Source organism: Melanotaenia boesemani, chromosome 11, assembly GCF_017639745.1.
Source record: "Melanotaenia boesemani isolate fMelBoe1 chromosome 11, fMelBoe1.pri, whole genome shotgun sequence".
In the NCBI taxonomy this organism is placed as follows: domain Eukaryota; kingdom Metazoa; phylum Chordata; class Actinopteri; order Atheriniformes; family Melanotaeniidae; genus Melanotaenia; species Melanotaenia boesemani.
The window spans coordinates 10,515,525-10,540,740 of record NC_055692.1 but is presented as its reverse complement, the minus strand read 5'-3'; the positions used below and the strand labels follow the sequence as shown (position 1 = coordinate 10,540,740).

Sequence of the window (25,216 nt, the reverse complement as noted above, 5' to 3'; positions counted from 1 at the left end):
AAGTTTCAAAACTGTTGTTTTATTTCAGAACCAGAATTTAGAGTTTTTATCACCGCCATGATGGATCTTCTTCTTGGCATAAAGCGTTTGATCTCCCTCTATCTGCTCCTTGCTTAGATTGTTCCCCAGTCTCAGCATCATCACTGAGCTCACACACCCATCCAACATGAGGTTCATGCAGTTCAGAGCAAAGGACTGCTACTCACTCGCTCTCTCCAAACTAGAGAAGGTGAGTGTTTATAGCTGATTTGGTGTGAGTTGAGTGTCCACGTTAAGACTCCCAACTCTTTTAAGTAAGTGTTTCCTTTTCTGTCTTGAAGTCTGTGATACAACCATGCATTCAAAAGACAGATCAGAGGTGGATTACAGAGAGATAAACATGTGATAATGTTATGTTTAATATAAAATGTACCTCACTAAGCACTTTAATCCAGAGTATCAGGGGGAATCTGCCAAAAGACGGTTTTAGTGAAAATTCTTATAAATAAATCACGAGTAATTACCTTAACTATATTCAGTACAAAATAAATTAAACTTTCTTTTCTGTTCTGTAATTAAATCGTGGATAAAATAATAGAGTAGAAAGCAAATATTTCTAGCAAATAGTAAGGTATTGTGAATTTGAACATCTACATAAATCTCAGACGGCACACATGAAGAAAAAAAAACACTAATCTTGAATTATAATAGCAATTATAACACCCAACCCAAAATTTACCCAACTTTGACCCGTCATGTGTTAGTTTTGGACTCTGAAGTGTCAGAGCCTCCAACTTGCTCCTGTAAACCAAGTAATGGGACTCATTTAAAACAGACTCAGTGCTCTTTCCTTATTATGTGACTTGCTTCTGAAAGCAGTGATACAGAGGTTACCTAGAATATCAGTGCTTGTGTCATGGAAATAGTCTTACAAAAACATCAACCTTTAAATTTCATTTAAAAATTGTTTCTTGAAGTGTGTTGTTTTTTTGTTTCTTTTTTTCTTTAATATGTTTTTACTGTTATTTTTTTTTCAGATAGAGCGGGATAAGGGCTCCAACCTGGCCTTCATGTTCAGGCTGCCATTTGCTGCAGGCAGGGTGTTCAGTATCAGCATGCTCGATACACTGCTTTACCAGGTGGGATAACACACCTGTAAGCTGAACTTTCATCATGGAAGATGTTGAGATAAATATATATATATATAACACATAAACATGTGTCAGTAATCTCCATTGTCTTAAGAATTTGTGCTGCTGTTGTGCATCAAATTAAGGTATAGTTAATAAAATGGTTTTTGCTGTTGCCGCTCTCTGTTGACAGTCGTTTGTTAAGGACTACATGATCGCCATCGCACGGCTTCTTCTTGGTCTGGACACAACGCCCGGCTCTGGTTACCTGTGTGTTGTACGTAGCAGGCCTCTATGTTTTAATAAACCGGTGTGCCCACTGCGCAGCGACTTGATGGTGGTTCTGTCTCCTCAGATGAAGATCACAGAGGAGGATCTGTGGATCAGAACTTATGGTAGACTCTTCCAGAAATTTTGCTCCTCCAGCGCTGAGATCCCCATCGGGATCTACCGCACAGAGTCCCACATGTTCTCAACGTCAGAGGCAAGTTCAGCTTGATCAAATGCTTAAAGTCTGATCGCCGACTTCAGATGTGTTTTGGTTTTCCAGTCCTTCTTTTATTTATTCCCTATTTTTGTGGGTTTTTTTTTTATTTGCCTCCTTTATCACTGATGTTCTTGTTTAAAGCCTCCTTTTGGAAAGTTCTTGCTTTTCATTCTTTCTGCTTTCATTTCTCTACTCCTTAAGCATTTCCTTTTTTTATTTTTTTATTGCTTATATTTGCATTGGCAAATGTAATGAAACAATATGTCATGCAGGTAAAGGAAATTAACATTTGGCTTATTGAATTTACTTTTATTAACTACTAAGTACTTGTTTTTATCGAGTCGACTTCCAGCTGAGTCCTGAATGGCAAAAACAGTCTTGCCTGGTGTTAATTTCATGTCATGAATAATAGTAAATACAGCATATTTACTATTTACATGTAATGAGTTTTGCTTTGTCCCCATCTTTCATTACATCTTCTTTTCTTTGGTTGTTTTTTTTTTTTTTTGTCTTTATATTTCAGGGCAAGGACAGTAACGCACAGGTAAATGTATTTCATTTACAGAAACCAATTTGCAGTCAAAGCAGTTAAAGATTAATAAAAGCCACCTAAAAAGAACATTTCCAATAGATATTTCCTCACAGGATTTGTTTTATATTCCTCTCTACCCTCCTTTCACAGTCTCAGGTGTCGGTTAACGTGGATCAGGGCGTGGAACACCGCGAGCGCGGAGAGTCCTGGAAGGAGAAAACAGCCCACAGAAACTCCACCACAAGCGACCAATCAGAACACCCGCTGCTGAGGAAGAAGAGCATGCAGTGGGCTCGAAGGCTGAGCAGGAAGAGCGCCAAACCGGCGAGCAGAGCAGAGCGCATCTCGCAGCAGAGACTCAACCTGTATCAGCGATCCGAGCGGCAGGAGCTGTCTGAGCTGGTCAAGAATCGCATGAAGCACCTGGGCCTGCCCACCGTGGGATACGGTGAGTTTAACGGCTGCTGGTGCGACACTCAGCAGGATATGTTGTGTCATAGTTGACCTGTAGTTGGGATCAAATCTTAAAATATATAACTCAATGTGAATAGGGTTTAAATACAACATAGCACCTGTAGATTATTATTTATTTATTTATTTGTGTGCATATCATTTATTTAAAGCTAATTCAGTTATCTACTATTATTGGTCACAATGTGCCCAAAAAGGAATAAGAATGCAAATTTTAATGCCTGATTCTAATGTTTGTTGCAGATTGGAGTCTGACGTCTCTAATAATTCATTCTAGTCACAGTTTGGAAGAAGAAATAATGTAGCTGGTTGAGCTAAATCTCAGTGAAGAGAAAGCCTGCAGACTAAACATCACACAGAACAAGACACCAAGTTAGCTGCAAAGACTGACATGACAGCGCAGATTACCATCTTAAACCCAACGTTCGAGATGACGGGAGCACGCAGCGGCTCCAGTAAAACTCCTAAGATTTACTAAAGACTTTCAGTTTGTCTTTCTTCTGTCTTTCAACAAGACAGATGAAGACAGAACTTGTCCCTGCATAAGGACAATAACTTTACAGGCTTTTTATTGTTTCTTTAAGTAAATGAATGATAATAAAGAAATACAACATAAAAAGAAATAAAATTTAAAAAGGGAGTTTTATCAGGGATATCGAGGAGTTCTGGGCTATCCCCAACAAATTCCTTAATTTTCTCTGCTATTATACAGTTGGGTGTAAATAATTTTTTCATCCTTGCATATGTTCATAGGCATCTTTTATGAATCAGATATTAAAACAGTATTTTTTTGTAATTTAGGATCCTAAATTTGCAAGAACTATATTGAGGACTGATCTGTTGACTCTTTTTGTGTGTGTCTAGCAACAAAATTGCACAATGAAGTTTTGTTTTCTCTTGTTAGACTAGTTTTCTTTCTTAGCTGTAATTCTAATGGGGGAAAAACCCACAAGTTCAGATGGCTCCTTTGTTTCTCCCACTGATGCTTTTTCTCAACCAGGTAGATTATTTCTGCTGTTTGAGCAGCTGTCTGTTAAACTCCAATCTGTATTCAGCTCATTTGATCTCATCTCGTTTTCAGACTCAGAGTCTGCGTTTTTAAAGTAACATCACTCTGCGTCATCATTAACCTGCAGAAAACCTCATTTTCTCTCATCAGACCTTTCCTCCATGTCATTTTATGTACACATACCTCCACACAGTCATCATCATACCAACATGTGAACAAGAACTCATTTTGCATGAAGATATGGAAGCATGCATTCTTACCTGCTCATTTCTTTACTTTTTCTGCCTTTTCTCTGCTTCATGCTTAAAATAAAACAGAATCACACTCCAGTTGTGTTACATTTGCTAAATGCAACACATCTGAGCTTTAGGAACCCTTACAGCTATTAGAAACCATCCATCCTATTAGTGATAATTGATGTCGTAGGATCATCTGGAAGTGATTCTGTGCACACATTAATGCATGGCCTCATACATCACTCTCATATTTTAAAGTTGTTTTGGAAGCTGCAAAGGCGTTCACTGCCTACCTGATATTTCCACTTGTTTTTCATGTTTTTTTCCTCCTTCTTTCTTTCTCTGACTCCTCTGTCTCCCCCCTTTTTGGCTTGTAGAGGATGTTTCTAATCTCACTGCGAGCGATGTCATGAATCGAGTAAATCTAGGATATTTACAAGGTAATTTGTAAACTGTTTATAACTCCTTTACAACATGTGAGTGATTAAAGCCATCTTGTGGAGAAAGGAATTCGTCCTTTCGACAGCATCCAAAGAAGATTAGTGATTTTTATTTAACCACAGAAGAAGAAATACATATCAGTAGCAGATGTTTGTGTTTGTTTAATCTTGAAATTGATGATAAATGAACAAATGAGGTCATTAAAGTTAACAGTGAATGCCGTTGCTTAGAGTTGCAGGACATTTCAGAGCACCCGTATACAGAGGGGACCAGGCTGTCAGGTTAGCTGGTTGATCACAGTACTGCAACTTTACTGCATGAGTGTGGGTGTGTGTGGGTGTGGGTGTGTTTTTATGTGTGTATGTGTTTCCTGCCAGAATGAGCAGTAGATCAGCAGCCGACCTCTCATTATTTCACTCTACAATCTTTCTCTGTCTATCTGGTCTTTGCCGCATTGTGTTACCGTGAGGTGACGTCCCAAATGGCTCGAGTCCTGCAGGGCACCAGAGTATGGCTTAATGAGTGGAGTGGAGTGCATTAAGTCTGTGGATGGAAGGTTTGATGTAAAATAAGACTATGTATACATTTTTACATAGTAGATTAGTGTGTATCAGAGGCTAATGTGGCATTATGCCATTATTCACCTCTGACCTGCCTGTAATTTCAACATAAGTGTACCTAAAAGAGTGTTATGACTTTATACCATGGTCACTTTATGTAAAGTACTCGGAGCGGTTAGTGACCTGTCTGGTGGGTGGGTTGCAGAAGGGCTTCCTTTTACCATTCAACCTCTTCATCATGAGAGCCTCTTGTACAGGCAGAGAAGATCTTTGCACACCCTAGAAAGCGCCAATCCTAACATGAAGCGTACCAAAATGACGTTACATTACTAATCCCACTGGGCTGCTATCCTCTGGTTCTCACTGAAAATGATGTGGTTTTCTTTAAGGCAGAGATAACCATTTACATTTTCTACTGTGTTCAGCTGAATTTACTCTGACACAGTAACACATATTATCACACATCTATGTGGTAACTTAACATCTCATTTTTCTTATGAGACCAAGATAACACATACAGCCCTTGTTGTTGGGAAGATGTACTCATTTATTATGGATATGGGATTTTAGACAAGAGGCAGAATGTAATTTCTGCTCTTATGTTTGCAGCTACACATGTTGCTGCCACTGTCAGCTAATAACCACGGTAATGATGGTGCTGTTAAATTGTGGACCACAGATTTTTCCCCCATTTTTTCTATCTACAACATCCAAGAACGGCTGAGAAATTTCTTTAAGGTTCGGAGACATTCTGTGCCTCTGAAAGAACATTGTTACTGGACACAGTTCACAAATTGAAGTTAAAACACAAAATTATAGTTTGTGCTTTTTAAACCTGTGGCCATGGTATAATCCCCATTTAATACACTGAGCAGTCTAATGAGAAGTGTGGATTAAAGGAGAATAAAATCTAAAGAAAGTGAGTAGATAAAACTCTGAGCTGAACATCCAGCAGCAGGCCGGACCGCTTTCACTCTCACACTCCTGATGTGTTCTGCTTCACTCTCAGTTTGGTTTGAGTCGCTCTGCCTTTGGTCCAGTCTGACGGATGCTGGAGCATGTCGTCTGTGTCTGTGTCACATGTCACTTGTGGGTGGGGGGGTTGCAGTGGGACTGAGTGTCATCTGTTGGCATGGCAACTTGCAGCCTTACCCGGCCGGCTGGTCCAGTGTGGAATGCGCAGGACGTGAAAAAAGGGAATGTGTTGGACGGGGTAACTGTCGAGTAGCCGCGGACGCTGTCTGCATGTGGGCTCTGTTCTGAAGCTGCGCATGGGGGTCGCTGTTTGAGCCAGCAGGCAGCATGTGGGCCTCCCCTTGTTCCACCGAGTGCTCTGTCAGTAACAGTCAGCCCTTCTCTCTCTTCCACACCCCCTCACCCCACCTTCGCCTGGCTTTGTAAAGGGCCACAAGCAGGTGGGTTGTCATGGAGACACACCTGCCCTCCTCTACTTTTTCCGTCCATCACAGAAAGCAAGTAGGAGCCACTGCCAGAGTGAACTCAAGACACATACATGCAGACATAAACACACACATTTAAAAACAGTATTGAGTCCTCCGGGTTATGAAGGGTAAAACCAGCGTCCTTTTATTAATTTGTAATAATATAAAACATAAATTTGCTTAAATAGATTGTGGAAGCAACAATATAAATGTCACAACTGCCAGTGATTACTGTGGATGTTTAATGCTGATAAAACCCCTATACATAATTGTATATAGAAGACAGAAAGGTTTGACTAATAGCATTTAAACTCAATTTTAACATTTTAATCTAAGTAATTTAGAAAGAATACATTTTTTGAATGTCTGAAAACATTAAAAAATGTACATGTTTTTATATTTCATCATTTTAAAGTTAATCAAATGTTTCTCTTAGGCCCTAAAAGTAGATTTAAGGAACTGATTAAGCAACTGAGATAAACATTTTATTTTGTTTATGGAGGAAATTGTTTCAATACTACATTTGTCTGAGTGGTAAAAGTCACTCTCATACATGTAGTCTTTGCTTTCTATATCTAGATTCACCACTTTGTTTAGTAATAACTAAATGAGTGAGTTAAAGTGTTAACGAGATCTCTCATCATGGAGGATTTTATCCATTTCTTTGTCCAGAGCAGCTGCAGCTCAGATGTTTGACAACATCTCTGTTAAATTAAGTTCAGGATATTCCTAAACATTAACTTTGCTTCTGGTTGATCAACTCATGTGTTGAAGATTAACATTTGTTAACATTTTTTATTTTTATTTTTTTAATTATTTATTTTTCTAAAAGTGTAAGGATTTAGATGAAGTCAAACAGCCTTAGGCCATGAGAGTACCACCACCGTGTTTCATGGATTGGATCAGTTTCTTATCCTTCCAGTTTAGCTGCAGGTAAACATGAAGATAAACATTAGCCAATGAAAGAAGCAATTAGCTGCTTAGAAGTTGGCAAGTTCTCATTTCTTTCTATAATAACATGCACCTGCAAACATGTTGTGATAATCAGATTTTAATATCTACTTTTTAATTAAACAAGAGATTCACCACTTTTATATGACAGTAGAAAAACACAACTAATTATTGTGTAAGCCCAACCATAATTAGACGCAACTCCAGCTTGTATTTGCTAAACTAGATTTGGGAGCATGTACGGCTTATGTGCCCTGCAGATGCTCTGAACTTCTATGTTTTTGCATCTTTTTGTAGAAAAAAAAAGTATAAATTCCTAATAAAGCGGCTCTTATTCACTGTAGTTTTTCTTTTTCTTCTGTCAGACTGCAAAATGTATCAGGAATCGTGACTGAACATCCCATTAAGACTCTGTCAGCTTACATTTAAAGCACTTCCAGATTGTCACACTGCTCTAAAAACAAGCAAAAGTTTTTTTGTTGTTGTTGTTTTTTACCACAGCACCATCTGACTAAAAACAAATCCTTATGTAACACAAATGTCTGCTGTGGATATACTTGCATACACGATGATCTCCCACAGAGGACAGAATGGCTGGAGTTGTTAATGCACAAACGTTTATGATGAAATCACTGACAGATCTTACCATAAATTTTAAAAGTACTGTGCAGATTTTAACATTTATGTGTCCAAACTGGTACTAGAACAACAAATCTAATGCAGAGCTACTGTTTTTTTTTTTAAGATAAGCAGTATTTCAGTGCGATCTAAAAGCTAAAACCCTCGATTAACTCGGCATGCGTCTGTATTACACAAATTACAACACTGATAACAGTTCAAGACATAAAATCCAACATATAGAGTAAATTATTATTAGATAATCAAATCTTCTCAGTTCATACCCACAACTATTTATTTTTATATGTGTCGGCTGTTTCCTGAGCATGGGTTACTTTGCCTTTGTCCTGACAGAGAGGTTAAGTCTCATATTTTCACTGTTTCATATTTCCTGGCTGACGTACGAAGAAGGACTCAAGAGCAGCTCTGAAAGTCTCCTCTGCCTCTTTTTTACAGACGAAATGAACGACCACCAGAACACCCTGTCCTACGTCCTCATCAATCCCCCTCCTGACACCATGTTGGAGCTCCATGACATCGTGTAAGGATCTGTTTATCTGTTATCTCAGCTGTGACTTCTCACCTTCTAAAAGGGTTACATCGAGATTTATGTTCTATACAAGCAGCTTATAATATTTGTTTAAGGTATCAGCTTTATGGACACACGTTTCCACACCCTGATTCTCCGAAATGAGAATTTAAGAAGAAAAGAAAAATAATTAATTTCAACCTATCAAATTTAATCATACATTCTTGTTTGTTTGATGTTGCAGCTGTATACAGGCCTGTATGCATCTTTTTTTGTAAACAGTCTAGCCTTCTTGATCACTTTTTATCATAGAATAATCTGAAAGCCAGTTTCTTAACTGCACCACATGTATCTGAGGCAGGACGCAACAAAAGAAAGTACCCTGTAATTCGAGACTTTACTCTTGTCACACTCTGGCAGGTGTCAGTTAATGCTGACTTTGTCCTTCCAGGTACATTATCCGGTCTGACCCACTCGCACACATGCCAGAAGACTCACAAGTAGGGCAGGCTCGCAGCACCAAGAACCAGCAGGACTTTGGCACACAGTCAAAAGACGAGACTCATCTCTGAAACGACCTCAGTGCCGGAAGTCACGACCTTTAACCTCGAAGCCACGTCTGGACCCACAGGGCTGGTGTGTGTGTTTCACACAGCTGAAGGATAGACTCAAGCTCAGAACAGCTGTTTACAGAGGATCTGCATTAGGCGTCTCTCAGCCTCAGACCACAATCTATCTCCATCTTAAAAGACGACCAGAGAGACCTGATGTTTCCCTCTGAGCTGCTACAGGAGGATGAATGAAGAGTGCCTCGTTCTCGACCACAACCCCCCCCAAACACCTGCCACATTAAGACGTGTCAGCCTCACGAAAAAATCTGAAACTAAGAACCTAAAACATCTTCCTCTTCCCAACCTAAGAACAGATATAAGAACTGTGTCGAGACATATATATATATATATAACAGTTTAAGAAGGTCTCATTTACGCGATATCAGATGATCATTTCACTAAGCATGTTTAGCAAAGGGGTGAAGCGGCCCTCATGCCATGACTTTACACCCGTTTTTACCAACATTTGGAAAAAAAAAAATTAGGGCAACTACACCCTCATTTTTATTCTTCACATCCTGCAAAACCTGTTTCCAAAAGACAAGCATAAATGCTTTGAATTTCTCTATTTTTAAACATTTACCTGGAATTTAAAGTGCATACGCACTTTCCTTAATTTATTACCTCACCTTAGTTATTTCTTTAAGACTTAACAAAGCAGGATTTTCTTTACGAGCACAAACTTTTTTATGATAAAACTGTCATCTGTGAATTCACATGCTGTAGTGCCACCTTTATCAGGCCAAGTTAGCATTTCTCTCTCTTTTAGTTGTGCTTATTTGTTGAGAAGTTAATATTGTTAGGTCATTTCAGCAGCCCCAATCATGTCTGCTCAAGGTTTGTGCCAAATTTGTTTGGTCTATAGCTTTGTAAATACTCTTAGATTATTTGTACATGAGGCGGATCTATTCTGGGACACCAGTGTTGTTGTTTTAGAACCTGAGTGTTATGTCTGCTGCTGCAGGGGGAGAAGAAAACTCTTACATGAAGGTTAAATTGAAGTGATTAATTCAGAAATTGCTGTTAGTGACTCACTGATCATTACTCAGTACACTTTATCTGGTGTTTTATAGGATGTGCTTTTTCTCTTTTTTAATATTTGTTTTATCTTTTTAGTTGAACCCAATATTTTTTCTATTTATTAACAGATGTTTAATTTTGACTTAACATATTTATTTTTTTATGTAAAACATCTTATTCAGCACTTATCATGGTGGAAAATAGTATGTTTTACATGATTTTCAGTAACTGTGTAAATTATGCTCTCCAAATTTGTTAAAATCTTTACTTTTCTTATTAGCCATTCTCATTAAAGTGTCCATATATGTGCAGATTGTCAGCTTAGCTTCAGAACAATCATCTCTAAGGGACATCTTTCAAGATATTGATTTAAAATCATTCACATTTAGCCCAGATTTACCAATATTGGCAAAAGGTTTTTCCTGGACTCAATCATCGGACCTTAACGTTGGCACTTCTCATAGCCTACTGAGTTATAACAGCAGGAAACACTGAAGATTAGCATTGCTAATACCAAAAAACAGTATGTCTGTGTGGTAAATGAAGCTGCTAGATGAATGGCATTCTTTTCTGTGCAACAGGGAATAGATTTGTTTGTTATTTAAATGAAGGAATGAAGACTAAACTCTTTAAAAGTTGTCTAAGTTTAGCGGGAGATATTCATGACTAGCCCCAATGCTAAAATCATGTCAATTTAAGGTTTAGCCTATTGTTAGCTTAAAATACTCAGCTAACCGCTAAGTTGTTGGAAGGAACTGCCTCTGAGTTGTTACTTTAGCACCACCAAATGTTTTCATTTACTGACTTCTTTAGAGAGGAGTTGCGGGTACTGTAGATACAGAACAGTCCAAGTTAGCCATTTTCTTTATTCCCAGATTTTGTAATGCTTTAAGCTAAGCTAATCATCTGATACTTGTAACTTCATGTTTACATCATTGACTGATTTTGAGGACTGTAGTTCGATATTTGTCATCTTGATTTTTTATTTATTTATTTTTTAACCAGATATAACCATATTTAGAGACTTTGGATACTTCACATGACAAAAATATCTCTCTTCAGGGCTTAATTCTCATGTCATTATTTTCAAAAGCACTATGAGTGCACTGACCAGAATGAAAGAAATGTACTGACCGTCTATTTTATTTAGATAAGTAATGCTTTTTGAGTGGAAGTCTGAAGGGGCCAGAAATGTTTTATACCTTGCCCCTAGTGGCAGGCAGTGGTAATGCACTTTATGGCACAAAGTTGTTGGGCTTCACTTTTCTGACCTGGTGTTTACTGCTATCTCTTTTATAACCTGAATGAGAGCGACATCCATTTTAACAAATAAAAGGGGGTTAAAAATATCCTCATCAAACATTTAAATTAATATAGTCAGAATTATGAAATTATTAAATTAATAGCAAATCATTTTACTGTACTTTGTTTTGTTTTTTGGGGAGTTTCTTTTGAGGGGGGTGTTTTTTACTTGAACTAATCTGATAATATATCTATATATATATATATATATATATATATATAATATATATATATTATATATATAGTGATTTTCCAGTATCATAACTTTTATTGAGCTTAATTATGACTGTAGCAGGATGTTTGGCAGAGATATTGACAAACACAGTCAAGTCTTTCACTCTTCTGTGATTTCTTTCCAGATGATCTTTGGAATAAGCTGAAAGTGACGTGTTGTGCTTTGTAACTGCTACACGCCACACCTTGTGAATGCGACATCATCAGTAATTAATCTTAATTAATTTTTCAGCTGTATATTTAAGTTTGATCACTGTAAATATTAACTTTATACACATGTACTTATTGTCTGCAAGTTTATTTTGTGTCAGGAAAAGTGAAGAGGACTTGAACTATTTTTGCACTAAGCTCTGTGGTCATGTGTAGAGCATAACAGCACGACCCTTTAATCTGAATCTGTAGAAGATGGTGGACAGTATTCAACCTTACAAAGCTAAGAAAGTCAAACGTGCAGTAACTTATCGTGCATTCATCAGCACAAATCAAATTTTTGGATGTTTGCAAAGCCTAATTTAGTGTGTGCTCTTTATTATTTTTCATGTCAAAGAATTATGAAACGATTGATTGTGGATTAGTTCTAGAAGTCCTGCTTATGTTGATCTTTGCTCAGTGGCCCCTCAGAAGTGACTGTTTACAGGGCAGGAGAGGTCAAGGAGTGAAAGTGTGAGTGACCGTGATGGAGGTTTTTACAATCAGAGTGTAGATCTGCTCATGTTACATCTTCCAGGGTCCTCACTACATATCCTTCAGAGTTCACTCTACGTCTCCTGATGTCCATACTTAAATACCATGAGGGGCATGTTATCTCTACAAAGCATGTTTAAATATACAAGCTTGCCAAGAAGTAAACATTTCATACGTATAACAGGACAAGCAGTGTGATGTTCTGCTTCTAGAGGAAAACACATAATCAAGTCACCTGCTTGCAAGTCGGAGCCATTATTTGATACTGTGTATTTATATGAATGGAACATGCATGTTGTCCAGATGTTATCAAAAGCCTATGTATTATGTTTAACTCCACTTTGTTTTTGAGTCATTGTCAAAAAATGTTAATTCATTTTGTACTATTTCTTACAAGAAGTCTTATTCTTCACACACGGACATGAACAAATAAATGCTGCATGCAGCCACTCACATCGAATGAGAAGACGTGTTTTTATTTAATCTTCTAAGTGAGGACTATGAGTAAATAATTTTTTTTCAAGGTATTTTTTTTATGTGTTGGACTAAATTTTGACAAGGAGCTTTACTGTTTGAACACTGCAAAACTAAAAGAAAAAAAATGAGATATGGATGTCATTCAAATAGGGGAAAAAATTAAGTTGCTGTCACTTCTTATTTGGAAGAAAACACATTTGCGGTCTCCTGTGATTAAAAGCCAGTCTTAAACTAAAATGTTTTAAATGCAACACTGAGGTGATGGCTGGATATCATATATCAGGTCATGTTCAGTTTCTTACAACTGCATGAGATAAACAAATCAAAACAATAATGGGGTCATTTTTTTATTATTTCTTTTCTACTGCTGTACATTAAACATAATTAATGTCCCCGTGAGATCAGAAAAAGCCCATAACATTATAACTCCATATAAAGCATAAAGCAGAGTATAAAACACTGTCAACATTGAAATGTTCATAATAAATATAAAAAATCAAATGTAAGTCAAGAAGAAGCTTCTCAGGAGAGGGGAGACTGAGTAATATACTGATGTACCTATAAGGTGGTTAAAATCCTGCAGAGTCATGGTTCAGTGTGACAACTCATTCATGTACATGCATGTAGTATTAAAATTCAGAAGTTTTAAGGAGAGGGAATCTCTGCTGCTTCATAATGGACCAATTTATGTCACCCTTACTTGTGAGGCATCAGACATTTTAGAATAAAAAACAGACATACTAGTTAAAAAATATGTGATAGAATACACTTTAATTTAGGCTCAGATCCACTAGTAATCATAATCTAATGTTATATAAAATAAACCTTGAATAATTAAAATCAGCAGGTAGAATAAATCTACATTCAAAACTTCAAAAGCTATTTGTGTTCTACCGCCGCTGCTTGTTGATGTGCATCTGCTTCCACCTCTCTCTGGTCCAGCGGCCATTGTTCTGAGCCACTTCATGCAGCAGGTCCATGAAGGCGTATTCGTTTCCAGACAGCAGTGTTTCATCGTCTGGTGAAGCTCCACCGGAGGGAGCTTTTGAGCCTGTAGCTCTGTTTTCTGCCCTCCGTCTACCGGTCCCACCTCGCTTCAGGTCTGGTTTGACTTCTGTCGTACTGCTGCTCTTGTGTGTGGGATTTTCTGCTGATTTCAGCTCTTGATTTTGACTGATTTTGATTTTTTTCTGTCTGACAGTAGCTGGGTCCTGGACCATCCCTTCCTTTTTCAGCTGCTCCTCTGTGGTTGAGGCCCTGAGGACGAGAGAATCCCTCAGATTCACATGAGCTTCTGAGTGATTTTTCTCAGTTTCATCTTCCTTCTCACACAGCTCAGAGCTTTCAGGTTGCTTCATCTTGTTTTTAATCTTCCCCACTTCATTTGAGAGTTGTAAAACTTCACTTTGAGTCCAAACAGTGATGCCTTCACCATCCTCCTCCTCCCCTTCTTTCATTTTACATCTTGCCTGCCACTGAGCTGCAGTGGCAGGCCAGGTAGAGATCCTCCCAATAACTTTACCTGTCTGTGAACTTTGACTTGGGTCTTTAGTGGACTCATCTTCAGGACTGGGATTGTTCGGATTTGTACCTATGCTCAGATAAGGAATTATGTCAGTGTTGACGTAAACACACTCTGGGTTTTTAGACAGAATCTTATCATCATCTTCTCCCCTTTCATTTTCCTTCTCTGTGTCGGTGGTTTTTTGGTTTTCCATCTGAATTCCTTCTTCTCCTGCAGCACCTGCTTCACCTTCAGTTTCCAGCTTCTGCTTTCTGTCTTTTGGTCTTTCTGAGGATTCAGACGGCGCCTCTGTCTCAATTTGGAAAGTCACTTTATCTTTCTCAGAAGAACCAAAAGGAGACGTGAGGATGACGGCGTTTGCTGACTTGGCTCTGACTCCACTGATAGATTTCTTCCAAGCCATATCGGGGTCACTGTGGTCAGAACATTCTTCAGATTGATCATTACTCGATCTGCCATCTTCTTCCAGCTTCTTCTTCTTCTCTTCCTTTAGACAACCAGGCATTACAATTTTGTTGCTGCGTTTCCTTCTGTGCAGCACGGCCAGGAAGCAAACAACAAGCAGCAGCACACAGAGAGCCGCTGCAGGAGCAGGTTAATAGATCTTATTACTATGATCAGATTTTTCAGAACAATCAATCTGCAAATAAAAAATAGATGCTTAACATACCGATCACAGCAATGAGAGTGCAGACTATGTTTGTACCTGGGAAAGAAAAGATGCAGATGTTTAGTGTTTTAGTGTTTAAATATCAAGGATATGAGGGGACTCAAACCCACCAGGAGGTCCTGTAGTTTTAGAGGGCGTTACAGGTGTGTTGGTGGGTTTGGGGTGGACGGATGTCTCTGTACCTGAGAGAGAGGATGCCTCAAAAGTTCCTGACAACAACAGCAGACAAAAGAAACAACTAGAAAGTTCAGAAAAATGCTCTAATCTGACTGCATGCTGTGCAACATGTAAACCCTAAGATTTATATTAAATACACAGTTATCAGTCACTGTGGCGCCACCTGTTGGTGAGATAGTAACAACAACCGTAAGGATGACTCTGCGTGGGAGTCTTTGTCCATGACAACCAATCAGAAATGAGTCATTTGGCATTAAAGGTGTTAAAGATAAAATAAGTTGTTCAAAGAAAAACTCATTTCACCTATCAGACATTTTAAGAAACAAGTTTCACATATTTGATCAGGTCATGTTTGCAAATGAGAACTGGTTCTCAAACATTTTTACCTGGTTAAATAAAGGTTAAATAAAATAAAATAAAAAGGTGATAAAATTAAAGTTTTCAATGTATTTTTCTGGTAAATTATCAATTTCACAGTCAAGTTTTTTATATTTGTGTCATTATTTCATATTGTTATAAAATGCTGTTAGAAACTGTAGAAATAAAAGAGCAAAAAAGAAGGAATCTTTTCTTAAATTAAGAAAGATGTTTTTCTAGATATGACCACACGGTGGTGCTATTGTACAAAAATTGTTGTTTTTAATACCAGATATTCAATTTAAAATAATTCTGCAGGTTCCCTTTTCTCTCTTTTAAAACTATATATATATCTACTGGAATATTAATCAGATACTTTATTATTATCATGATCATTTCTTTTCCAATTTACTGGAAAAACTATATCATTTTATTTATTGATCAAGATTTGTTGATTAATTTGCTAAAAACCCTAGTTTCTTTTTTGATTTTTGCAATGAAATAAATATATTAATCTAGGGATTTATTAACTGGATCTTTAAATTAGAATAATTCTGCTTGTTTTTTTATTTTACTAAAGAAATATCTATATATTCACTCGTCAATTATCTGACAAAATGAAAATTACAATATTCTGCCAGATTTTTTCTAGTAAAAGTTGTTTAGATTGATGGTTTTCTTAAAACCTAAATTAATTTAATCAAGTTTAAGATATAGGAATTGACTATTACTGTTAGAAATGTCAATAAATTACTTTTTGTGACCTCAGAGTTTGCACCTCATCTAAATCTTTCCTCAAAATTTCAAAGAGAACAAAACTGAGACAAAGAGAACTAAACAAACTGGTTTTGTTGATATCAGCGGTTTTGATTTGGGCAAATGTTTCTTAGGGTGAAAGAGACATTTGGTACAAACCTGAAGCACATCACGTAAAAATAAAACAGTAGAAACCAGGAGAAGGATCACATGTACCAGTGTGAGAAGAGACTGTTGAAAGTTCATCAGTGGGTTTCAGAAGGAAAGAGGTTTCTGTCTTTGGTGTTTGCTGCGATGGACGAGTTGTCTCAGCATCTGCTGCAGGAATCAAAGAGACACCTAGCCCCAATTACTGATGTTAAGGGAGGAAAATATGTTAAACACAATGATGAATTATAGGAATTAAAAAGTGAGATAGTGAGACATTGATGTACCAGTGGATGGAGGAGTTGTTGGTACATCTGTGGGTTTGGTTTGGACAGATGTTTGCACTGATGAAAGTGCTGCTGAGAAGAAACGTAATCTTTAAAAAGTTTAAAATAGAAACTGGAGGAGTAGGAACCACAAGTACCAGTAAGAGATGAGACTATTGTCAGGACATCAGTGGGTTTCGTCTGCAAAAATGGACTGACTGTTACAGTTTTTACTGCAGTGAGCAAAGCGACATGTAGAACGGCTGAACTAAAGAACTGCAGCTAAACAAAAAGCAAGAATAAACAAGGGATGTACCAGTGGATGTGGGGTCTGTTGTTGGGTAAGTGGACATCACGGATGGAGGTAGCACTGGACACACGGATACATTCCACACAGGTTGACCCTTCAGAGGTGGAGGAGTCTCGCAGGTCACATCCATCGGTCTTTCCAGCTGAGATCTGCTCTTCAGCTCTAGAGGACAGAAGCAGCTTCAGATTTATAAATTTGGTTTAAACACTGATTAACTCATTTTTGGGGTTTCACAAACCCTTTATGGAGTCCACAAAGTCCTTGTGATCACAGGAACAGTTCCAGGGGTTCCTATCAAGTCCGATGGACCTGAGAGATCTGAGTGACCTGAAGACTTGAGGCGAGACCCACGACAGCCTGTTCTCGGACAAATCCAACTCAGCCAACAAGCTCTGAGAGCTGAAACTATTTGGATGGACATGTTTGATCCTGTTCTTATTCAGAATGAGCTTTGTAAGGTTTGTGAGTCTGTTGACTGTGGATTCGTTCACAACTTCAACTAGATTGTGTGTGAGCGTGAGCTCACGGAGGGCGGCCGGGTTTGCAAACCAGTTCGTATTAATCTGAGACAGCATGTTGCCTCCTAAACTGAGATTTCTGAGGTTAAGGAATGAGCTGAAGGCATTTTCAGCTATTCCTGTGATGCCAGCATTGTTGATGCTGAGACGGGTGATGGAGGCCAGGTTGCTGCTTTGTAACGCAGCAGAGTTGATTTCTCCAACATTGCTCAGTGTCAGAATGAGAGTCTGGTAACCAGGGTCGAAATCTGAGTAGAGAGAGAAGAATTTATGTTCAGAATTTACACTTGCGCTGTTATGCAGGTTTCCCTTTTGTTTGAGGGTTAGAGTGCTTATTTCACATCTTTTTGCATCAACACTTTTCAAGTAAGGTTAACTTTACCTCAAAGAAAATGTTTTGTTTTGTCTGTTAAAGGACCACAACCTTTAACACACAACCCAAATAATGAAGAACTATCCTCTAATGCAGTGGTTCCCAACCTATTTTTGTTGAGGACTCCTCTCATACAAATCCGAAAAAGCTGTGGACCTCCTGCTCCTCCCCATGCTGAAAACATGCTCGGTTTTATGCTTTAATTAGCGAGATTCTCACAATAAATACTGTATTCTGACTGAGTCCTGTCCTTCGATGAAGGCAAAGTTAAATTAAGAACATCGTCTTACTTTTTTCTTAAATAGGGGCGAATCATGTGCTCTGTGGTGTTTCTCAGACATGTTGATTAAATGTTGCAGGATCAAGTAAAAAAGGTTACTAGAGTAGACATGAAGTGCTCCACTACTGTATCTCCGCCTGCTCACTGACCTCGGTTAACCCCTGTACATGGCCGAAAATTAATTGGATGCACAAATTGTAGTCTTTAGTGGCTAGTGGCTTTTTTGAATTACCATTTTAAAATATTGTATCACAGATTTTGATGACCCCTGTACTTTGGGATCTGGTTTAAAAAGTTGGGGTTTTCAGGCTCCCAAAATCCAGTTCCAAGTGAACGAAATGTCCAGATGATTAAAAAAAATCTCTGTGGACATGGTCTGAATTTTTATTCACAGTGGCTCCGAATGATCAAAGCCACGAGGACCCCCTGTGCCCTTTAGGGGATGCCCTTGAGGGGTCCTGAACACACATATTGACTTTCCAGATTTTTGGAGGGGATGCTATGTAGAGTTAGAAAGCACTTTGTTGAGATGATCCCACATCAGCGACGTTGCCCTTTGGGCTCTGCGGAGGATTCATCGCTGATCTCTTTCTTAATCTGATCATTGTGTCATTTGGCAAACTTCATTTTCTAGTAATGGCTTTCTGACTGCCATGAAAATCATTTTTGATGAGACCTCTGTGACCAGCTTCACCAGAAGAATCCACTGAATAATTTTACTTGACATTGTTTTCTTTTGTTTTTTTTTACTTTTGTTTTTAATTTAACAAGATTTTTATCTTTACATTGGGTTGAGCAAAATGTATGTCACTCTAGTCACTGCCATCCTAACAGGCTTTTCTTTATCATGTTTTCTGCCAACACTTTTGCCTGATGTATATTTGGGGATAAAGACCAATTTATTTAACCATTTTTGGTTGTGAATGTCTTGTTTGGAGGGATATGAATAGTAGTTTTCTCATTTGGTTCATAATCAAAATCAGTAGAATGAGACTTGACCGCAAAATAATAATAGTAGATTTTTATAGCGCTTTTCAAGGCAAAAAACTTTACATTGAAACCATTGTTCATTCACACACTAGTGACAGTGTTGGACCCACTCTACCATTGACGCCACAAGATGGCCGTCTTCTTCTGATACATCCTCTTCTTTCCAGAGCCTCCACCTACAACTCCTGTTTCTCATTTAGTAAAACTAGCAGAGAACATATGAAGCTGCAGAGTGTGATGTTGGTAGGACTCCCATGCATATAATCTTTACATCTCCATTTTATATTAATTACAATTTTAACAAAAGAAACGAGTTAAACGGTAACCAGGAACAAAAGTTTGTTCAAAATAAATACTTATTTTTCTGTTTTATTTCAGTTTGCATTAAGTTTCAGTTCCCAAAAACCTTTATAAAGAACTTGGTCTGTGAAGCATTGCTCCACTTTGCTGTTTAAAGTATAAAAACCAAAGTTCTCACCTGATGAGATGTTGTAGCAGATTAACACTGGGTCTGCTTTGTCACATGGACGGCTGAGACACGTTTGAACAAGCAACAAAACCAGAGCAGCTACACCTGCAAGGATGCAGTTACATTTCATTTTTTTTATTTACATATAGTACAAATTACAAATAAGAGAGCTTACCCTTCATGTTGAGCAGTCAGATGGCAAAATGCAGGTTTTACGGTTTTGTGCTCCCCTGAACAACCAGGTATGAAAAGAAACAAAGTTGCCATGGCAGACAGGCGTTTGCCATGGATACGAACACTGCTGGTAAGATGCAACAGTTCCAGTTGGTTGGTGGAGTGTGAGGCAGTTTGCTCCCACGGAGATCTGGAGATGTTGACGATTTTAGAAACATCTCATCATGATACATCATCATCTTCTTCACTTTAGGAAGACTTTAAAGAACCAGTAATACATTTTCAGCCATTAATAAATAATACAGTAAAAAGATGCAGTTTCTTCTTGAAAAAAGAAAAAAAAAAGGTGATGTTTCGTTGTGTAAAGATTAAGTGTTGCTCACAGCCAGCAAAACAAAAACGGTGACTCACACAAATGAAAAAACCAAGCCATGAGAAAATAGAAATGAAAAAATGTGACTTTTATTCACTTGAAAATTTATTCCGTCTCAGTGCGTCCATTTTTTAAAATAAATAGATGGCATGGGATCAAAGATAAAATTGACATGAAAATTACACAAGTGTAACAAAAACGGTGATCAAATGCCAATACAATCTTGTAGTAAACGTAAAAATACACACAAATGTAGTCAAAGGTCGACCACCTCTACCACCCACCCCCCCCCATAAAACATTTAAAATGCAGCAAAATGACAAATCAAGTATTGTGTTTTTGGAGACAGCAGTAGTTTCATATTAGTGGAGGCCCTTCTGTTTTTACTGTCAGTATTACATCTTAGGGTTTGGTTTAGTTCTCAGGGCACAAAAGCAGTGTGATGGATTAGTTTGTAGTTTTTATGCCCATTTAAAAAGTAAAATATTCAAACAAACAGAAAGTAAAGTGCTCGTGCAACACTTCTGGTTGTTCTCGAGGCCAGCGAACGGTTTCTAAAAGAAAAAGAAAAATAATAAGCACTTTGATTTTTGAGAAGACAGACGAGAGACAATGTGGCAGTGTTGGCCAACACCTCGGAGGAATGTTCTTTAATGTTGATACACAACTGAACCACAGCCCCCCCTCAACTCAGCCAGCCCGTCCCACATAAACACATAAACCCTGTGAATATATCAAATACTGTCATTCGAACGGGTTTACAGAGTGGCGGGAAGCACCCTTAACAACAAGAGCCGCTCGTGTGGATAAAGACGGAACAGGCTGACAAACACACTGGAGGAGGAAGAGGAGGCGGGGGGTACATTGCATGAAAGAAGCTATCAACAAGTGTTCATGGGTGCACCTTTTTTTTTTTTTTTTTTTTTTTTTAAACACAGGACAATTCAAGAGTGTCCGGTGAAGAAACACAACTAAGCTCTAAACATCAGAGAGTTGCTGTTATGATGAAAACACATAACATCTGCTTTAGCGGGTCAATAATTATAATAAAAAAAAAAGCTAAAAACAAAACAAAAAAAAAAAACATTAATTCTGTACCAAGGCCTGTCATTTCCCATCTTTCAACACCCTTGAGAAAAAGGATGTTTAAACAAAAAGTATTTAAAATGACCATTTTTTCCCCTTGTTTTTGTAATACACATATCCAGTGCTACACAATCAGCGTCTACTTAAAAAGCAGTTGGATAAATAGACGCTAGTACCATGATGCATGAAAGGCCAACAGATGTCTGAGGGAGACTGCGGAGCTCCCCCGACAAAAGAAGAAGACAGTTAAGAGCAGCAGGTTTTTTTTTTTTTGTTTTGTTTTGTTTTTTGGAGATTCTTGGTGAGGCAGAAGTCGGCAATGCCAGCCTGATTGGACAGTCCGCGGAGGGGGAGAGATCGTTGTTGGGACAGCAGAGAAGTCCAGCAGTCCTGAAGGGTTCGTATAAAAGTCCCATGTTCAAGATTTTCAAAAAGGAGAGAGACAGGATCCCCCCCCAGGCATTCCTGGAGACGTGGGGAGGGTTTTAGTGCCGCAGTGGAACTCTCAACAGTGACAGTGCTGAACTAATAAATACTTCATGTAAAAATGAACATTCACTATATGGGAGGAAAAAAACAACAATGCCACATGCTTGGTTCATGGTCGCCTGAAAAAGTAGCCAGACCCAAAATAAACCCGAACTCATTGCAGTGACATCACAGGGTTGCAACCACCAGTCCCTCCTCAGATCACACACACACTCACGCATATACATCTTCCCTTGTTTCTGCCTAGGTCCAATCTACAGATGCCCACATGCCCACATGAGGACTCTCCTTGGTAGATTCCCAGGCCAGCTTGGTGGTGAGTTTCAATTCAGTACTTTGGGGAAACAAGCAATATGGAGTCACAACGATTTCAGTGATAGTGGCTTGAAACCCAGCCTGTTATTTACCACTTTTCTTTGGCACAGCACTTCTCTTGGCCTGCCACAGGTGGTTGTGGATGGTCAGGGCGTCCACGCTGACTGACACAGTCTTGGCAGGGATGACGGTGAACTGCTTTCGGTCCGAGCTGTACTTGTACAGCTTGTCGATCATCTTCCTGCTGATGCTCTTGGGTCCGGTGCCCGTCACCTTCAGTATCTCTTCGGTGTCGGGGTGGTACGAGTAGAGCGCTCGGAATTGGCAGCCGCCATCACGGAACAGGATCATCAGGTGGTTGGACTCGCACTTCTCCAACTCCTGGTGGGGGAGCAGGTCAAACAGAAGAAACATGAACACTGAGATGCTACAGTCTACTGGCTTTAATCACAGGCCGAAAAAAAGAAACAAAACAAAGAAATCCAGTCAGTATTACATTTACGAGATGTTTAGAGATTTTATTTAAAGCAGGGGTGTCAAACTCCGGTCCTCGAGGGCCGGTATCCTGCAGGTTTTCATTGTTTCCCTGATCTAACACACCTGAATGAAATTAATGGGTTATTGTGAAGAAGTTGGCAAGAAGCTGTTGGATCCATTTGATTTTATTCAGGTGTGTTGGAGCAAGAAAATAACTAAAACCTGCAGGATAGCGGCCCTAGAGGACTGGAGTTTGACACCCCTGATTTAAAGGGTTTCCATCTGATGCAGATGAATGGACCGCCATAGAAAAAGATGGTGAACCCAAAACAAAAACAGCCCTAAAGAAACAGACTGTCAGACTGGCTGCCGCATTTTTAAGACTGATGCAATCTGAGTTGATGTTAGGATTTTATTTTCTTTAATCACATGAAAATTTGTGTAAATCCAATAAACATAAACAAAACCTAGAAGTTTATGCTCTCTGACAGTTTTTACATCATAATGAATTAACACTGATGAATTAAGGTTTTGGTGAACATTATTATTTTTTTTTTTGGTTAGTTTTTTTTGATAAAATCGATCAATGTCAGGGCGAAGACTCACCTCTAAGATCTGGTTCTTCTGGGGCTCGTTGACTTTGCCAGCCAGGCAGCAGTGAGAGATTGCATTATGAATGATTGGCTTGTTTGATTTGGCACTGGGCTCCTTGAAGAGTTTGGGGCCTAAAGAGGAAAAAGTCAGTTAAATATTGGACCCTATGAAATTTGTTTAATGACCAAGTTTAATAAAAGAATTTATTCCCAAATTCTCAATTTTCTTTTTTTTTTTCTTCCTAAATTACAATTTATTTCACCTTAATTGTCAAATTCCGCCTTTCCTCTTTGTGGAAATCACAGAGCCCTTTACGTGCATGGACATAATTGCTGGCATTGCTCTGTTAATTAAAGCAACAGAGGGGGTTTTCTTTAAAACTTAATAAATAATAAATAAAATTTTACAGGAAAATAACCAATGAAAATCAGAATTTTATTTTTAATTATTGTTTGACAGAATCTTAAAAAAATAAAAAAATAAAAAAATAATAATGGAACAGGTCTGGACAAAATAATGGCACCCCTAACTTAATACTGAATTTCCCTTTGGGATTAATAAAGTATTTTTCATTCATTCATTCATTCATATTTTGTTGCACCACCTTTTGAGGCAGTCAAACCATTTCTGTAACTGTTAATGAAACGTCTGCAGCTGTCAGCAGGTATTTTGATACTTGCCTCAGGTTTAAAGGGTGTCTTCCCTAGACGGCATGTTTCAGCTCCTTTTACAGATGTTCAGTAGGATATAGACCAGGACGTATAGAAGGCCATTTCAGAATATTCCACTATTTTTCTCACCGCCATTCTTGGGTGTTTTTAGCGGAGTGTTTTGGATCATCGTCCATGACCTGCAACTGAGACCAAGCTTTCTGACGCTAAGCAACACATTTTGCTCCAGAATGCTTTGATATTCTAAAGATTTCATTGTACCCTGTTCCAGATGCAGTAAAACAGCCCCAGAACATAACCGAGCTTCCTCCATGTTTCACGGTAGTGTTCTTTTCTTGGTGTACTTCATTTTTGTGTCTGTGAACAAAGAGCTGATGTGCCTTGCCAAAAAGCTCCAGTTTTGTTTCATCTGTCCAAAGGACATTCTTCCAGAAGCTTTGTGGCTTGTCAGTGTACATTGTGGGTACATTACAGTCTCACTTTTTTATGATTTTCTTTCAACAGTGGTGTCCTCCTCGGTAGTTTCCCATGAAGTCCGCTTTGGCTCAAACAGCGGTGGATGGTACGATCTGACACTGATGTATGACCTTTGAGTTCACTTTTTAAGTTTTTGGAGGTTGTTCTGGAATCTTTGGTTACCGTTCGGATTATCCATGTCTTCAATTTCTCATCAATTTTCCTCACGCGGCCACGTCCAGTGAGGTTGGCTACAGTCCTGTGGACCTTAAACTTCTAAACAACACGCGCAGCTGTAGTCAGAGGAGCATGAAGCTGCTTGGAGATGGTCTTATAGTCTTTACCTTCAACATGCTTGGGTATGATTATCTTTCTAACCTCCTGAGACAACTTTTTCCTTCACTTCCTGCGTGGTACACACTAGTCATCAACCAGCAATGACTACTTGTCACCTTTTCAATAGGCAGTCTGACTGATTAAAACTTTGAAGAGACCTATGATGCTAAATAAAAGACACACCTTAGATTAACATCTTCTTATGTTCAAATTATTTTCCAATCTTTTCTGGAATGCCATCATTTCTGTCCACACCTGTTTCATTAGTTTGCTTTTGACTTGTTATTCAACAGAATCATTTTAAAAAACAATGTCTGATTGTCATTGGTTAATTTTCAGTAAGTTTTTATATATTATTAGTTTTTTGTCAGGCTTAAGTTATTTCAGAGACCACTGTGTTTTTCATTAACAAAGTGGTCCCAACAATTTTGTCCATGTCTTTAAATACAGTTTTTAATATTTAGATCAACTAATAACAAAAGGGGACAAAGGTAATAATCTCAGTAATGTCCAATAAAGCTGAAAATATAAACAACAAAATCTGCAGTTACCCGTGTATTCAGCCATGGAGGTGATGGAAGATGCAGTGGAACCGTTGTCCCAGTCTCTTTCTGCAGCTCGGCTGTTGTTCCGACTGCCTGGAAACGACTCCACAGAGTCGCAGCTAAACGCAGTGAAACACAAACAGGTTGAG

General features: G+C 38.4%; 4 protein-coding genes across 20 annotated transcripts in view; 1 reads left to right on the top strand and 3 right to left on the bottom strand.

Moving 5' to 3' along the window:
* Positions 1-9,535, top strand: part of kcnt1b (potassium sodium-activated channel subfamily T member 1b) — a 69,427-nt gene extending 59,892 nt beyond the window's left edge. For 5 of the 14 annotated variants that reach the window (XM_042000623.1, XM_042000621.1, XM_042000625.1 and 2 more), the window contains 11 exons: positions 118-229; positions 1,017-1,118; positions 1,303-1,386; positions 1,465-1,593; positions 2,120-2,140; positions 2,279-2,576; positions 4,222-4,284; positions 4,516-4,566; positions 6,249-6,260; positions 8,313-8,397; positions 8,837-9,535. In XM_042000623.1, the coding sequence (XP_041856557.1) occupies positions 118-229; positions 1,017-1,118; positions 1,303-1,386; positions 1,465-1,593; positions 2,120-2,140; positions 2,279-2,576; positions 4,222-4,284; positions 4,516-4,566; positions 6,249-6,260; positions 8,313-8,397; positions 8,837-8,957 (1,078 nt within the window). In that variant the 3' untranslated portion in view covers positions 8,958-9,535. The remainder of the gene's footprint in view (positions 1-117; positions 230-1,016; positions 1,119-1,302; positions 1,387-1,464; positions 1,594-2,119; positions 2,141-2,278; positions 2,577-4,221; positions 4,285-4,515; positions 4,567-6,248; positions 6,261-8,312; positions 8,398-8,836) is intronic. The other 9 variants (XM_042000629.1, XM_042000627.1, XM_042000630.1 and 6 more) reach the window with 6 other exon arrangements.
* Positions 9,536-13,162: 3,627 nt separating this feature from the next.
* On the bottom strand, positions 13,163-16,698 carry LOC121649655. Its single transcript, XM_042000655.1, has 5 exons — positions 16,633-16,698; positions 16,415-16,516; positions 15,019-15,117; positions 14,909-14,944; positions 13,163-14,820 (listed from the first exon to the last, which is right to left on the bottom strand). Exon 5 carries the CDS (start codon positions 14,741-14,743, stop codon positions 13,604-13,606), a length of 1,140 nt encoding a protein of 379 aa, XP_041856589.1. The 5' UTR covers positions 14,744-14,820; positions 14,909-14,944; positions 15,019-15,117; positions 16,415-16,516; positions 16,633-16,698; the 3' UTR covers positions 13,163-13,603.
* On the bottom strand, positions 14,984-18,670 carry LOC121648554 (leucine-rich repeat-containing protein 24-like). Its single transcript, XM_041998752.1, has 4 exons — positions 18,613-18,670; positions 17,160-17,687; positions 16,928-17,083; positions 14,984-15,117 (listed from the first exon to the last, which is right to left on the bottom strand). The coding sequence occupies exons 1-4, from the start codon at positions 18,668-18,670 to the stop codon at positions 14,984-14,986; spliced, it is 876 nt and encodes a 291-aa protein (XP_041854686.1).
* A 2,789-nt stretch (positions 18,671-21,459) lies between these two features.
* camsap1b (calmodulin regulated spectrin-associated protein 1b) overlaps positions 21,460-25,216 on the bottom strand; it is a 28,463-nt gene continuing 24,706 nt past the window's right edge. For all 4 annotated transcript variants that reach the window (XM_042000617.1, XM_042000615.1, XM_042000618.1 and 1 more), the window contains 3 exons: positions 25,074-25,186; positions 23,072-23,190; positions 21,460-22,369 (listed from right to left, as the gene is read on the bottom strand). In XM_042000617.1, the coding sequence (XP_041856551.1) occupies positions 22,073-22,369; positions 23,072-23,190; positions 25,074-25,186 (529 nt within the window). In that variant the 3' untranslated portion in view covers positions 21,460-22,072. The remainder of the gene's footprint in view (positions 22,370-23,071; positions 23,191-25,073; positions 25,187-25,216) is intronic.

What these genes read in the sequence shown, in the direction of transcription:
- LOC121648554 (XM_041998752.1), bottom strand. Translation starts at nt 18,670, where the DNA reads ATGAATCCTCCGCAGAGCCCAAAGGGCAACGTCGCTGATGTGGGATCA. An exon ending in CTTTGTGGACTCCATAAAGG is followed by an intron (nt 17,084 to 17,159) that starts GTTTGTGAAACC and finishes TCTGTCCTCTAG; the next exon opens with AGCTGAAGAGCAGATCTCAG. An exon ending in AACAGACCCCACATCCACTG is followed by an intron (nt 15,118 to 16,927) that starts GTACATCCCTTG and finishes TGTTGTTGTCAG; the next exon opens with GAACTTTTGAGGCATCCTCT.
- LOC121649655 (XM_042000655.1), bottom strand. Translation starts at nt 14,743, where the DNA reads ATGCCTGGTTGTCTAAAGGAAGAGAAGAAGAAGAAGCTGGAAGAAGAT.